This window comes from Peromyscus leucopus, chromosome 2, assembly GCF_004664715.2.
Source record: "Peromyscus leucopus breed LL Stock chromosome 2, UCI_PerLeu_2.1, whole genome shotgun sequence".
Classification (NCBI taxonomy): Eukaryota; Metazoa; Chordata; class Mammalia; order Rodentia; family Cricetidae; genus Peromyscus; species Peromyscus leucopus.
The window spans coordinates 147,144,109-147,159,771 of NC_051064.1; the positions used below are offsets into that span (position 1 = coordinate 147,144,109).

Here is a 15,663-nt window from a genome sequence, read left to right on the forward strand (position 1 = left end):
TGGAACTGCTGAGCCATTGCTTCAAACCCCTTTTTTTTTTTTTTTTAAAGACAGGATTTCATTATGTAGCCTAGGTTAGCCTGGTTAGGCTGGTCTCAAACTCAGAGATCCTCCCACCTCCTCCCTGGGAGTCCTGGGACTAAAGGTGTGCACCACCACACCCAGCCTATCCCCACCCATTTCTTCTCCACAAAAAGACGACGCACAGAGCTCCGTCCGAATGGGCATCACCGTTTATTGGAGTTTGTGTTGGGAACTGAACAGAGCACATTGTCTGTGGAGAAGAGGAGAAAGGGAAAGAAAAGAAAGTATGTTTCTCAAGATTTCATTTCCTTAAAACACTTTATGGTTTCAAATCCTTTTCCACCCAAAGGAAATTCAAGAATTCAAGTATGTTGCGTAGGGAGCGGTAATACAAAGAGCTTCTGCTCATGCGCGCCTGTGTGGTGGCATTTGTCCAGGCACGGAAACAAGCAAACAGATTTCCGATTTCCACATTTCTTGTACCTTCTTTTTTTTTTTTTTTTTTTTGCTTTGGTAAGGCCAAACCCCAAAAGGACACAGCATACAAATGAACCCAGGGTTGAGGAATCTATTTATCCTCAGAGGATAATGGCATACATTTGGAATTGTCACATAGGATTAGAAAAACAAAAAAACAAAACACAACCCTCACCTCCCCAAACCCCACGAGTCACTTGAGTCCTGATCACTTCAGCCATCCCACTGCTGCATCTGTTCCTCAGAATCTTAATCGAGGGCTTGCTTGGTAGAAGGGCCAGGGCAACAGGGCTCTCTTCATTTTGTTTATAATAATAATAAAAAAAAAAATTCAAAAGGGCTATTTCAAAAGAAAAAAAACTGAAATTCAAATTCTGAAAATATCTTGCCTTTTTTTATTAATCATGTCATCTAACACCAATTAAAAAAACAAGTATGTGAATATGATATAAAAATACGATCCCAAGATTAACACTTTGTCGCAGGCACAGTTATCTCACAGAATACATGTTTGGAGGGCTGGGAAAGGAGTCTGGTTTTGTTTCTCTTTAAAAAACCCACAGCAGTGCAAGTAGGGTCAGGAAGGGGGAGGTTCTTTAGCAGCAAAATGTCCGAGTTCTCTAGTCACATCGAAAAAACAAAACAAAACGAAAGCTCAGGGGATGCTGCCCAGACCCACTCGCCATCACTAAAGACTGCCGTTGCCACAGCCCCAGGGTGTGACGGGCGAAGGACGTGCTTTACTACACAAGCAATCGTAAAACTCGTCCCTCGCTTGTGACTGTCTGTCACTTAAATATATGTACAGGAATCGGCTCCTCTTCTCATCATGTCCCTCAGACCTCTACTGTTTGGTCACTCGGGGTGGGCTCTCAGGATCTGGCCACATCTGGCTGCAGGGTTGAGCAGCAGCTTCGAGGTGGATGCTGCTTGGGCCTGGCTGGCTGGCGTGGCTGTTTCCAGCAGAAGTGTGACGGGACGGCTTAGTGGTCACTGCTCTGCTTCTCTCTCATCCAAGCTTGAATCTGCTCCTTCAGCTCTGGCACTGAGGGAGAAAAGACAGGGATTAATGGCCCAGATGGACAGGCTCTTCAGCTGACAGTTCTGCGCAAGCGGAAAGAGAAGGCTATCATTCCCTCTGCATGCTGAGGACTGTGGGAGAAACAGCCAGAGAGGAAGAAGCATTTAGAGCAAAAGGAAGGCATTTAGAGCAAAAGAGAGCCAAGTGTTTTGTGTCTTTTCCATAAAAAGAGTTTAAACTGGGTACTTTCTGTGGTGGTATTGTGTTCCCCAAAATATTGTGTACTCTAATAAATTTATCTGGGGTCAGAGAACAGACAGCCACTAGATACAAAGGCTAGAAAAAGGTGGCACTCACACCTTTAATCCTAGCATTCCAGATATAGAAATCCCTCTGGATCTCTGTGAGTTCAAAGCCACATTGTAAATAGCCAAGCATGGTGACACACGCCTTTAATCCCAGAAAGACAGCCTTTAATCCCAGGGAGTGGTGGTAGAAAGCAGAAAGATATATAAGGCGTGAGGACCAGAAACTAGAAGGTTTTGGCTGGTTCAGTTTTTGGTTGGTTAAGCATTTGGCTGGTTCAGAATTTGGCCTGGTTAAGCTTCAGGCTTTGGAGCAGTAATTCAGCTGAGATTCATTCTGGATGAGGACTCAGAGGCCTCCAGTCTGAGGAGACAAGACCAGCTGAGGATCCGGCGAGGTGAGATAGCTGTGGCTTGTTCTGTCTCTCTGATCTACCAGCATGGACCCCAATAACTCGCCTCAGGTTTGATTTTATCAATAAGAACTTTTAAGATTTCTGCTACAACTTTCAGGATTCAATGTCCCTGTTTCTGATGGTGGTGCTGAGGACTGAACCTGGAGACGTACACATGCTAAGCAAGTTCTGTGGTATATACCTAGCCAACTTTCCTTGTTTGTTTGACACAGTGTCTCAACTAAGCGGTCTAGGCTGGTCTTAATCAGGCTGCCCTCCTGCCTCCTCCTCCCAAGCAGCGGGACTACAGGTGTTAGGCCCCAGGAGCTGCCCTCCACCCCTCAGGGTCTGCGCCTCCTACCTGGTTCCAGCATGCTCTCCGTCAGCATCTGGCGGTTGAAGGGGTCGGTGGGGGAGTTCAGCAGATGCCGCAGGATGATGGAGCGGTCCATTATGGTGCCAGAGGGCAGCCTCACAGGGTCGGTCATCAGGGTGTCCATCAGAGGGTCTGTGGAGACAGCAGAGCAGATCACTCCAGTGGTGGAGGCAAGCGCACTATTCCTGCCAGTGAGAGACAACAGCCCCTCGGGTCCCTGCATGTGGAGGAAGCAGCTCATAATGAAAGCATGCACCTTGCTTTCTGTCACTGCTGCTGGGAAGAGAAAACAGCAAGATGGACAGCCAGGCAGCAGGCCCCTGGGACAGGACCCTTTGCCTGAGAACCCAGAGTCCTCCCTTTACAAAGGTAGAGACCTTTAAAGTCTTCATGGTTATCTGGTAAAATCACTCCAAGGGTGTTCATCCTTTTAATCTACAATATGAGCTAAAAATTTGTATACGTAATTTTAGCAACTATCCAGAAACACTTACAGTACACCATCAAACAATCAAAAAACCCCTGCTGTGGCTTCGATGAGGATGGCCCTTTTAGGCTCATGTTTGAATGCTTTATCCTCAGTTAGTAGAACTGTTTGGAAAGGATTAGGAGGTATGGCCTTGTTGGAGGAGGTGTGTCACTGGGAGTGGGAGCTGAGGTTTCAAAATCCCATGTCAGGTGTAATTGCATTCTCTGGCTGGCTGTGCATCAGGATGTAAGCTCTCAGCACCATGCATGTCTGCCTGCCTGCTACATTGATCATGGACTAATGATTTGAAACTGTAAAGTGAGAGCCCCCCCTCTCCCTGCCGCCCCAATTAAATGCTTTCTTGGGGCCAGGCAGTGGTGGTGCACGCCTTTAATCCCAGCATTCAAGAGGCAGAGGCAGGCAGATTTCTGAGGCCAGCCTGGTCTACAGAGTGAGTTCCCTAACAGCCAGGGCAACACAGAGAAACCCTGTCTCGAAAAACCATAAAGGAAAAAAGAGTTGCCTTGGTCACAGTGTCCCTTCACAACAGTAGCACAGTGACTAAGACAGTCTCCTTGATGTCACACACTTCAAATGACACCAGGGACGAGAGCGTGAGCACAGGGACTCACCTCTAAACTCATCCGGGGCATCGCTGTAGTCAATTTCTGCACGTGCATTCTTGGCCACTATTTCCTCCACCTTCTCAGCAAGAAGCTTAAACTTCTCTATTGCAATGGTGGACTTGATTCCTGCCTTCCGCATCTTTGAAATGACTTCTTCAAACAGTTCCTTGCTGTAGGATCTCTGCAGATGAGGAAAGGTCATGAGATGAGAATATATATATATATATATACTTGAGAAGAAAAAAATCTTTAGAAAACATCCAAGTGCGATCCATTTGCTCATTTGCTCCTCAAGATTATAATTATAAATTCTGTATTCCAGTCTTCCTCTACACACTGTACCATGTGCAAGGATGTACTGAATATAGTAGTTACAATGCACAGAGAGAATGACATGCACCAACGGTCCAGGGTCATCTATGGAGGGCTGCAGGACTCAGAAAAATGGAGATTTTTTAGGCTCTGGGAGCTAGAAAGCATTTCTTTTAAAATTTAGTCACTAAAAAGAGAAAGAAGCCTATTTATTTTGATCTTTGTGGGGCACTGTGCCCTGGAAGCCCATGAAACGAGATGAATTCGTTTTCTCACAGAACGGTGAGCACAGCCACCACACCAAACACACGCCACTGTCCCATCATTGCTCATACTTGGAGGTTGCTTTGTTCTGTTCACTGTCAATTCTCTGGGCTCACCACAGCCTGGCCTGGTGGCCATCCCATGTGTACTCCTTCCTATCACTCAAGGGGCTAGAACAGGAGGATGGGAAGGAAGTTTAAGGCCAACCTAGGCTAAATGGTGAGGCCCTATCTCAACAGATCACAGTAACAAACCACAACAACAACAAAAAAAACCCCAGAAAAACCAATAACCAAGCACTCCAGCACACACCGATCACTGAATCCAACACCATGTAATGTCAGATTTTCTACAGCATCAGACCAATCCAATAAGCAGGTGAGGGCCTAGGAGCCGATACAGTTTGTAATAGAAGTTGAAAAGGTGGGCGACGTGTCCAGATAAACCTGGACATAAACTCAGGTCCCGTGACTTCCAGCTGTGCAGTCTTAGGTAAATCCTAACTGCACAATGTCTGAGACTCAGTGGTAACACGGAAGAAGCTGGGTGCCAGGCAACCAACCCCAGATGCCTTCCCCAGTGCAAGAGCAACGGGCCGGCTGGGCCTGTAGGAGCTTCTGCTTCACTGTGAGGGCCTGTCCTGACCCTACTGCTCATCCTGTCAACTTCCGAGCAGGATCCACACTGATAACTACATATGGACTCATCTCATACCTGCGTTCCTCTCCAGTACTGGACCAAAACTCCTTATCTATCTCTCTCTCCCTCTCTCCTCTCTTTCTTGAACTCACAGACATCTACCCACCCCTGCCTCCTGAGTACTACAGTTTTAAAACTTCCATTTCAAAATAACTACACATGCTTGCTTTCTCTGCATATCCACCATCACCATCACTCACCATACCTGTAATCCCAGCAATGGGAGACAGCCAGCTACACAGAGAGACCATGTCTCAAAACAATAAGAGAAACAACAAAAAAGCATTGACATATGTGAATTATAGTGTAATAAGACTATTTTGTTGTTTTGTTTTTCAGAGGCAAGGTTTCTCTGTGTAGCTTTTCGCCGTTCCTGGATCTCCCTCTGTAGACCAGGCTGGCCTCGAACTCACAAAAATCTGCCTGGCTCTGCCTCCCAAGTGCTGGAATTAAAGGCATGCGCCACCACATTTTAAAACAAACAAACAAACAAACAAACAAAAAGTTTGGGCTGGAGAGATGGCTCAGCAGTTAAGAGCACTGGCTGCTCTTCCAGAGGTCCTGAGTTCAATTTCCAGCAACCACATGGCTCACAACCATCTCCGGTGGGATCTGATGCCCTCTTCTGGCATAAAGTTGTTCATGCAAGTAGACAGAGCTCTCATAGACATAAAATTTTTTAAAAAAGGCAGTGTGTTGTGGTGGTATTGTGTTCCTCAAAATATTGTGTACCCTAATAAAACTTATCTGGGGTCAGAGAACAGAAAAGCCACTAGATACTTAGGATAGGCAGTGGTAGCACACGCCTTTAATCCTAGCATTCCACAGGCAGAAATCCATCTGTTCAAGGATACAGCCAAGCATGGTGACTCATGCCTTTAATCCCAGGGAGTAATGGTAGAAAACAGAAAGATATATAAGGCGTGAGGACCAGAAACTAGAAGCATTTTGGCTGGTTAAGCTTTTAGGCTTTGGAGCAGCAGTTCAGCTGAGATTCATTCTGGATGAGGACTCAGAGGCCTCTGGTCTGAGGAAACAGGACCAGCTGAGGAATTGGCAAGGTGAGGTAGCTGTGGCTTGTTCTGCATCTGATCTACCAGCATTCACCCCAATAACTGGCCTCAGGTTTGATTTTATTAATAAGAACTTTTAAGATTCCTGCTACAGTGTGTGGTAACACACACCTCTGATTCTAGCACTCAGAAGGCTGACACTGGCGGATCTTGGGTTCAAGGCCAACCTGTCTCAAAAAACTTAAGAGAAGTACATACAATGTTTGTATTCTAGCATTACTCCTTTGGATTACATACAGGTAGAGAACTTTCTGGAATGTGTAAGGATGGGTAACATGGTATGAATCCTACTGGAATGGTTTCTGTGTACAAAGGTAGAGATTTGGGACCAACATACCAGTTTCTGGGCCTTTAGGTAGAAAGGGGGAGAATCCGGGTACAAGGCTGGGCTGCTGGCCACATTCCTACCTCTACACCACCGTGTGCTCCTCTGTGCCCTGCTTTCCTTATTTTAAAACAAAGAATTCAGCATAAACTGTGTCAGAATTCTATGATTATTAAATGAATGAAAACATGAGAAGTGGTCAGAAGTGGAACACAGTTAATAACTATGTTGAAGATGCCAGGCATGGTGGCACAAATCAAAGTATTTGAGAGGCAGAGTTTGAGATCAGGAGTTCACGGGCAGCCTAGTCTCTGTGATACCTTATCTCAAAGACCTGGGAAAAACTAGAAGCAGGACCAGAGCCTATGGAAGGAAGGAGCCTTTTCTTTCCTTGTTAAGAACTCTGTCTGGACTAAGGATTGAGCCAAGGGCTTTGCACATCCAGGTGTTCTATCACTGAAGTCCATTCCCAACTCAGTTTTATTTTCAGAGATGGTCTCGCTAAGTGCAGGTTAGCCTTGAACTTGTGGCCATCCTGCTTCTAGCCGCCTGGGTATCTGGGATACAGGCTTGTGCCACCAGGGCAGCCCTTTCTGTGACAACAGTGGCATCACAGAGAGAAGGTGTGGAGAACAGTATGACCTGTAGTGGTGGCTAACCTGACCGCCGAGTCTCCCGGGATGAAGGAGAGGGAGTCATGGGAACATCAGTAGACTTTTGCTGGAAGACATGTATTCATGGCAGCTCTAAAGCTGAGGACTTGGGAAGACCTGCATTTCCTGGGAAACACAAACAGGGCTTGGAGACTGATCTATTTGGGGTCTGAGAGATTAGGGACCAACTCTGGTCTTTTCTCCCAGGGAAGCAGCCAGTTCACCTCCTCCTGGACTAGATGTGTTCCTCTGCTTCACTCACGGTCACTCTACCAAAACTTCGAAAACCGAAACCTAAAGTCCCACTTTTTCCTGCATTTGAAGTGGGGAAAACTCAAGAGAAAGAGGTTAAGTGCACAGGGTCTGCTTGAAGGTGCAGCCAGAAGATCCAAACTGCACAGCTCAGTGACGGATGCCAGGCCTCCCGTGAAAGGCCTCACTCAACACTCACCTGGTCATCAGCAATGGCTTTAGCAAATCGAGCACAGTCCAGCTGCAGGTAAATGTCCGTCAGTTGGTCCAGCAGCTTCTTCGGCTCAAAACCGTACTTCTCTGGGTTTTCAACTTTCAGGTCCCGGCACTTGGGTCCACACAGTTGCTGTAGGTTAAAGTTCAGCATGGCTGCTAATCGGGGTCCAAGTTCCTAGGAAATGAAAGGATAACAGGACAGTTCAAGCTGCTGAGAATGCTGGGAACCATCTCATCGGAGGAACAGGAATCGGCTAGTTTAATCTTCAAAAATCCCTTAAATGTGCTGAGCCACATATGCTAAAGAAAGCCACATGGCAACCAAACACTGGTTTTCACCACCCTTTCTATCTTTTCTTTCTTTTTAAAGAAGGTTTATTTATTTATTATGCATACAGTGTTCTGCGTACATGTATCCCTGCAGGCAGGCCTAAAAAGGGCACCAGATCTCATTACGGATGATTGTGAGCCACCATGTGGCTGCTGGGAATTGAACTCAGGTCCTCTGGAAGAGTAGCCAGTGTTCTTAACCTCTGAGCCGTCGGTCCAGTCTCCTCACCATCATTTGTTATCTGAAAACCCTCATAATGAAATGGTACAGACTGCATATGAATGAATGTCCACCAAAGTCTTCTGTCAAGATACAGTTTTTTTTGTTTGTTTGTTTTTGTTTTGTTTTTTGAGACAGGGTTTCTTTGTAGCTTTGGAGCCTGTCCTGGAACTCGCTCTGCAGACCAGGCTGGCCTCGAACTCACAGAGATCCGCCTGCCTCTGCTTCCTGAGTGCTGGGTGTGCACCACCACCACCTGGCAACACACTTTTAAAAATATAATTGAACTTTATTTTATGTGCATCTGTGTGAGGGTGTCAGATCCCCTGGAACTGGAGTTACAGACAGTTGTGAGCTGCCATGTGGGTGCTGGGAATTGAACCCGGAAGAACACCTGTGCTCTTCTCTGCTAAGCCATCTCTCTGGCCCCAAGACACACACTCTTAATTATAAGCATCCCTCCAAATTCACCCGAGAGGTGAAGGAAGGAAAGTCACTGGCAACCCTGCCATTCTGCAGTGCGGAGCAGCAATTCCTGTGCTTCCCCAGAAATCTCAAGTTGCTGATGGTCAAGTATATACCATCGGATTTATTACTGATCAGACACACAGAAGGAGGTGATGTTTGTCAAGAGTTTTAAATCTAGTCAGTGATGACTTCAACAGCCAGAAAATAAGGACAAAATAGCAGGACGATTGTGTCTATTACAGCTGGGCAGACACAGCTTCTGAGCTCAGAGAGAAGCTGCTGTGGATCAGAGAGTAAATACTGACCACCAAGAAAGATTCTTTAAATAACAGGGTTCTCATGAAATGACTGGACTTACACAAACCTGACGACACACAGCACTACAGAGCCTCCTGGTCTACAAAGCACAGCGATAGTCCTGTGTGGAGAAGCCGGGAACTGAGGCGCGGTTAGAGTTGCTGGGTTTTCTCTGCTGTAGCGAATGCTCAAGCCACCAGTAAAGAAGGTAGAAATGAAGACTGAAGAGATGGCTCAGCTGTTAAGAACACTTGCTTCTCCTTCCAGAGGACACAAGTTCGGTTCCCAGAACTCACATCAGGGAGCTCCTAACTGCCGGTGACTCCAGCTCCAGAGACCCTGATACCCTTTTTTGACCTTCAGAGGCACTGGCAAACATGTGGCATACCCCAACACACCCACATGAAAGTAAAAATAAATCTTTTAAAAAAAGAGAGAGAATAGAGTTGGCAAGACAGTACCTGTGGCCAACTCCAGTCAGATTCTTTTTTTTTGTAAACAGAATTATATTTGAATTTGGTCATTCTCTTGTAAATAAAGCTTTATTGGAAAACAGCCAGGCTTGTTTATGTCCAGGCTGTTAGCATGAGCACAGCTGAAAAGCTGCCCAAGACACACACACACACACACACACACACACAGTCTACAACATCCTTAAAGGACTTAGTCTCTGGCCTTTGTAGGAAATGCTAGTAAATCCCTTTGGCACATCCTTGAGGGAAGCAGGTATGTGGGCGGTGAGCTGTCTTCTCCCCTGCTTCCCTGAGACTGTGCTGAAACCTGCTTATCAAGAGATAGGAAAAGACCCAGGTCTCAGGCCACTGTGCGGAAAAGCCTCTGCTGGAGGCAACACAGTGAGTCATGGAATGGAGCGAAGAGGGAATATGGAGAACCGGAGGAAACAGCTAGCAAAGCTCCACACATGCTGCTGAACCCTCTGACTTGCCCTCTACCCTGCCACACCACAGCATCACAGCGTCTCGCCGGGGTAGGCCAGCAAGCAGGTCCCTCAGGGTATACTGCTCAGTTTTAACCTCAGAAACAGGACCTAGCCTTAGCAATCAGGTGGAATACTGAGACTGCCTTTAACCTACCACAGGCCTCAACCAGTTCTCATTGGCTTCCAGCTTCCTCAATGTTACAAAGCTACTTTAAAAGCAGCAAAGACCTCTTATTAATCGTTCTACTTAATGTCCTCCAAATCGGAATTTGTTACCTTATACTTTTCTGATATATAAAACACAGAAATCAATAACAATAAAATTGTGCCACAAATCCATAATCCAGATGTGCTGTGTAAACAGAAAAAAGAAAGCCATCTTGAAGTGAGCATTTTAGACTACATGTCAAGGGCTTCACTTCAGTTAGGTAGAGTACCATGCAATGTGTATCAATTGACACACCCGGGAACAAAATTAGGAAGAATTTCACTACTGATCACCGTGGTTAAAATGAACAATTGTCCTGAGTTCTACGGGCTGCATGTGTCACCCCACAGACAACGTGAGCACCCCAGTTTCTACTCACTGGCCTGAGGAACGGCTTCTGGACTTGCTTGGTGAGGAGATGGAACATGTCCACGGTTTCAGTCGCCAGGGCGAGATAAGAACGTGAAACACGCTCATCCTGAGAAAGCTGAGACTGCCGGGCCTGCTGCTGATCCTAGGAAACACGGAACAGTTACCAAGGAGATCTCAGTACCAGCCGTCTGCTCATAAAACGCCAAGAGCAAAGGAGAAACTGGCTGGCTTACAACTGCGGACGGTGACAAAGCCACAGCACCCTGGGAAGGAAGATGACCACAGCAGCACTGTCCAGACAGCCCTCGAGGGTGTGGAGTCTGGTGGCCTTGGATCACACCCAGAACCTGACGCATGCTAAGCACAGGCTCTACCGCTGACCTACTCCACCAGCCCTGGCCCACTCCTGACCTCTCATGAGAACAGCCACATTCCAGGGAAGATGAGTGAGATTATCATAGTATCTGATGCACACACTATGCTACAGAGAGGGGTTCATTCCCCTTAAAAACAACTTCCACTTAGTCATCAACATTAAAAAACTATATGAGACTAGGGCTGGAGAGATGCTCAGTGGTTAAGAACACTGGCTGCTCTTGCAGAGGACCCGGGTTTTTTTCCCAGCACCCACACAGTGGCTCACAACCCCCTGTAACTCTAGTTCCAAGGGATGTGAGACCTTCTGGCCTCCACAGGTACCAAGTCTACATGTGGCGCAAGCCGGCAAACACTCACACGGAAGTGTCTGCAGATGGTTACTTTTTGAATTGTGACTCTGCACCATCAGGCTCACGTTCCATACAATCACCAGCATGCTTACTTATGGCACCATCCTTTTCCCTTCAATCTGCCAGAATGGGAAATGAGATAATAAACAGAGTTTGACTCATGGGGAAAAATTAATAGTGCACTGAAGTCTTTGCATCCCACCCACCAGCTAAGACTTATTCATTTTTTGAGACAGGGTCTCACACAACACAGGCTGGCCACCAAAAGGCTTCACAGCTAAGGAAGGCTTTGAATTTCTCATCCTGCTGCCTCAACTACTCAGTGCTAGGATAGGTGCACACCACTACACTCTGTTCACAGACTTGTGTGTGTATGTTAGCGTGTGTAGGTAATGCATGTCGAGGCCAGAGGATAGACGACCTTAGGTCTTGTTTCTGGATTACCCCCAAAACACACTTTACTCTCTTACCACCTCAGCAGTAGAATTACAATCGTGTACCACACCGGCTTCCAGGTCTTTTTCCCCCAGGGGAGGGACGGGGCACACATCTGGACTAGCTGCTATAGGCCAACAAGCACCCTTGGGTCTGGTGCTACAATCGGTGCCTGGTAGAGATGCTGCACTGGTAGAGGCTGGGGAACCGCCCACTTCTCCATTGTCTAGAATGAGCCTATTGAGAAAAGGCAGAGCCAGGAAGGGCGCAGGGACAGCCAGGCCGCAATGTCCATCCTCAATGTGAGTCCCAGTGCCACAGCCTTCATTTGTAATACTTTGTGCGCTCTTACGTAGGCTGGGGCAAAACGGACAGACAAGGAAAATTAAGGGAACACTTATTCTGGAACCAGCTAGAAGCCTGAAACTTTACCACAACTGATCACACAAAACCGTCTATAGAGACCAGTGCTCTAGACAAAAGACACCTCAAAGACAATCTAACAATAAAGTATTCTTGTTCAGGCCCAGAGTGTGGGCGGCTTTGAGTACAACTGTGTTAGCTCTCCTTTCTTATCCCTAAATCCAAGCAACAGACCCCACAAAACCACCTCAGTTACACTTACCACAGGAAATTCTGTTTTTTGTTTTTGTTTTTGTTTTTTCAAGACAGAGTTTCTCTGTGTAGCTTTGCGCCTTTCCTGGAACTCACTGTGTAGCCCACATTGGCCTAAAACTCAGAGAGATCCGCCTGGCTCTGCCTCCCAAGTGCTGGGATTAAAGGCGTGTGCCACCACCACCTGGCTAGGAAATTCTGTTTTTAAACAAATAATTTACTTAACTTTTTATTTTTATGTGCATTGGTGTGAAGGTGTCAGATCCCCTGGAACTGGAGTTATAGACTGGTATGAGCTGCCATGTGGGTGCTGGGTATTAAACCTGGGTCCTCTGGAAGATCAGCCAGTGCTCTTAACCACTGAGCCATCTCTCCAGCCCCGGAAATTTTCTCAAGATGAGAGAAATAAGCAAACCAATCCATCCATTCACCCACCTACCCACAGGTCCATCCATCTGTCTATACGTACATTTATTTATTTTTATAATGTGTGTGCTTTGTCTACATGTATGTCAGTGTACCGTGTGTGTGCCTGGTGCCCATGGAGGCCAGAAGAGGGCGTCAGGTCCCCTGGAACTGAGTTACAGACTGATGTGAGCTGCCACGTGGGTGCTGGGAATCAAACCTGAGTCATCTCTCCAGCCATCGGTTAACATATTTTTATTTAAATTTTAAACATTAAATTATGCTTTGCCAATCACAGCACTGTAACTTAAGCTATAGAAATACACACCACACACACACACAACACACACACACACACACAGAGGAAATCTCCATTTTAAAAATATCTAAAGTTAAAGGCTAGGCTCACAAGCAAAAATATAAAAACAAGCCAGGTGGTGGTGGTGGCGCATGCCTTTAGTCCCAGCACTCAGGAGCCTGAAGCAGGTTGATCTCTATGAGCTTGAGGCCAAACTGGTCTACAGAGAGATCCAGGACAGCCAGGGCTATACAAAGAAACTCTTGTCTCAAAACAAAAACAAAAACCCCTAACACACCCATCGACCAGACACTCAGAAAGGCTGACAGTGATGGTGAAGAATTAGGGAGACTTTCGGGAAAGAGTGATGTTGGGGTCCCAAAAGTCTGGGTGAAGAGCACTATAGGAAGCACTAGAGGGAACAGCAATTGTGAAGAGGAACAGCAGAGAGGCCAGGGTAGGAGTGGAGTGAGTGGAGATGAGGGTGTTAGCAGACATGGGTAGAAAAGTGCATGCCCTGTAGGCTACAGGGGCTGAGTGAGAAGAGTCCAAAGGGGACATCCCTTTGCTGTGAGCACTAGCAAGGGTGGAGGCTGCGAGCCCAAGACTGTACTGCAATAATGATGGCAATACAGAATGGTGACCTTCCTGCCTCCACACCCTGAATACTGCAATTGCAGGGGCATACAACTACACTCAGTTTATAGGCTGCTAGGGTTTGAACCCAGAGCTTCATGCACGCGGGCCAAGCACTCTACTGATGAAAGCTTTAGCCCATGGAGATAAAAGACAGCCTCTAGATGGGGAGGAGGCATAGAAGAATCAAGGACAACCCGGCAATTGGTGGAATGAACCTGCTGTTAATTACAGTCAGTGATTGTGACTCACAGAGCAGATTTGAAGGACAACACGGACAAGTAGGATTAAGACAGTTGTGGGACAGCCTGAAGGCAAAGCAAGCCAACACTGTCCGGAGGTCTGTGGGTGGCAGTGCTCTAAGTAGCAGAGCTCTATTTTGCAGTCTTTAAAAGACAGATATTTAAAGTCCTGGAGAAGATGAGATCAGCTGGCAGTGATGTCAAGTAGAGGCATCAGCGAATGTGCAGGAGTCTACTTGGCTGTGTGAGGAGTGGAGGGTAGGTATGGGGGGGGCAGGGTATGACGAAGACAGAGGAAATAATGGGGAGACGTCACAGGTGTTAAATGAACGCTGTCAGGCACAGTTTCTAGTTACAGAGATTGCTCCAATACCAGACATCAGAGTTTCAATATGCTTCAGCATCCTGCTGGTACCCCACTGAGAAACGCTATCCAGGGGCAGGGGTGGAGAACACTTAGAAGAAGCAGAGGACTGAGCTCTGAAGCTACCATTGCTCAGAGGCTGGGGGATGAGGAAGTGGAAGGCAGCCAGCAACCTCAAGGGTCAAGGAAAAGTTGTTTGTGAAAAGACACCTTAGAGATGATTTGTGCCTTTTACAAAAATCCATTAAGAGAAGAATCAATAGTACTTGTTGTCTAAATAAATGCACTGACTGAGAAAAGAGAACGGGCTTTAGGCTCAGAGCCCAACTTCTAAGAGATGAGCTGGTCTACACTGAACAACACGAGAGCGCCTACAAGCTCTGAAGAGGAAGCAGAGGGAGGTGGGGCTGTGCAGGACACTTGCTAGGGACAGCCAGCCCTTTGGCGGGGTTCAGACAGAATGGGAAGACCAATGGCACACTAGAACACTGTGCACTGATGGCTGGGTCTGTCCTGCAGGTCACAGACTCAGCTCACCCTGGGCGTAAGGGCTGAGGCTCTTTTGGCTTTGCATGGTCTGTTCCTCAGGATGATTTGAACAGTCTGGAGACTGCTGGAGGCTAGAGCTGCAAGAATCCCCTAGAGCCACACCGGGAAGGCATGGGGCAGCAGTCCGTGCAGAGTCCACCTCAAGAGGGATGGAAGCAAAACAGCTGAAGAGTGTTTGGAAACGGGCCCGGAGGCCTGGGCAGAAGACACAGGGGGGACACACAGATCCAGTGGAAAACTGCTTATCTCAACAGCATCAGAGGCAAGGGCTGTGGGGACACGGATCCAGGGGCACCAGGCACTCATGGAGCCCTAGGCAGAAGCCTTTGGAAGGTACAAGATGTGAAATTCTCATCAAAGCTACAGGAATACTTGTGATGAAAACCTTCCCTAAACTGGGGTATGGTAGCACACACCTTTAATGCTAACAATCGGAGGGCAGAAGCAAGTGGATTTCTGTGAGTTCCAGGCCAACCAAGAACCAGGGTCACATACTAGTGAGATGAGTGAGAGAGAGAGGAGAGGAGAGGAGGTGGGGGGAGAGAGACAGAGAGAGACAGAGAGAGAGAGAGAGAGAGAGAGAGAGAGAGAGAGAGAGAGAGAGAGAGATTTTCCTTAAATGTCCTTCAGTGTCCTACAGTGAAGATGCTTTTGACTCCACAAAAGGACACCAACACCGCCACCGTGAGCTGAGGCCCCTACACGTCTCTCAAAAGGGGCAGAACCCTGTGGAAAGTGGCTTTGGCTCTGAGCCAACCCAGCTATGGCATTCCCAGGAGTTGTCAGGGCCTACTAGGTGTCAGAAGAGGGAAGTGTATTGTTACTGGTACAGCATGAATTTCTCAAGAAACCTGGCAACTAGACTTTTTTCTTATAGCAACCAAATGTGAAAATCAAGATCAACAGAAAAAAAGTTCCAACAGAATCCTAGGAGTTTCTCAGATGTCTACAGAAGGCCATATGAACAAATCCAATTCACCCAGCAGAGAGAAGCCTAGAGATTTATTTCCTGGCTACCACTTAAGTCATAAGACTTAATATATACAATTAAACATTCCTCTAAATAGCC

The 15,663-nt window shown here is 47.0% G+C and overlaps 1 protein-coding gene across 1 annotated transcript in view; it reads right to left on the reverse strand.

The window, feature by feature from the left end:
• Positions 1-211: 211 nt before the first annotated feature.
• Positions 212-15,663, reverse strand: part of Ube4b (ubiquitination factor E4B) — a 120,867-nt gene continuing 105,415 nt past the window's right edge. Inside the window, 5 exon segments of the mRNA XM_028893635.2 lie at positions 212-1,546; positions 2,584-2,730; positions 3,700-3,874; positions 7,471-7,662; positions 10,330-10,464. Of these exon segments, the coding sequence (XP_028749468.1) occupies positions 1,485-1,546; positions 2,584-2,730; positions 3,700-3,874; positions 7,471-7,662; positions 10,330-10,464 (711 nt within the window). The 3' untranslated portion in view covers positions 212-1,484.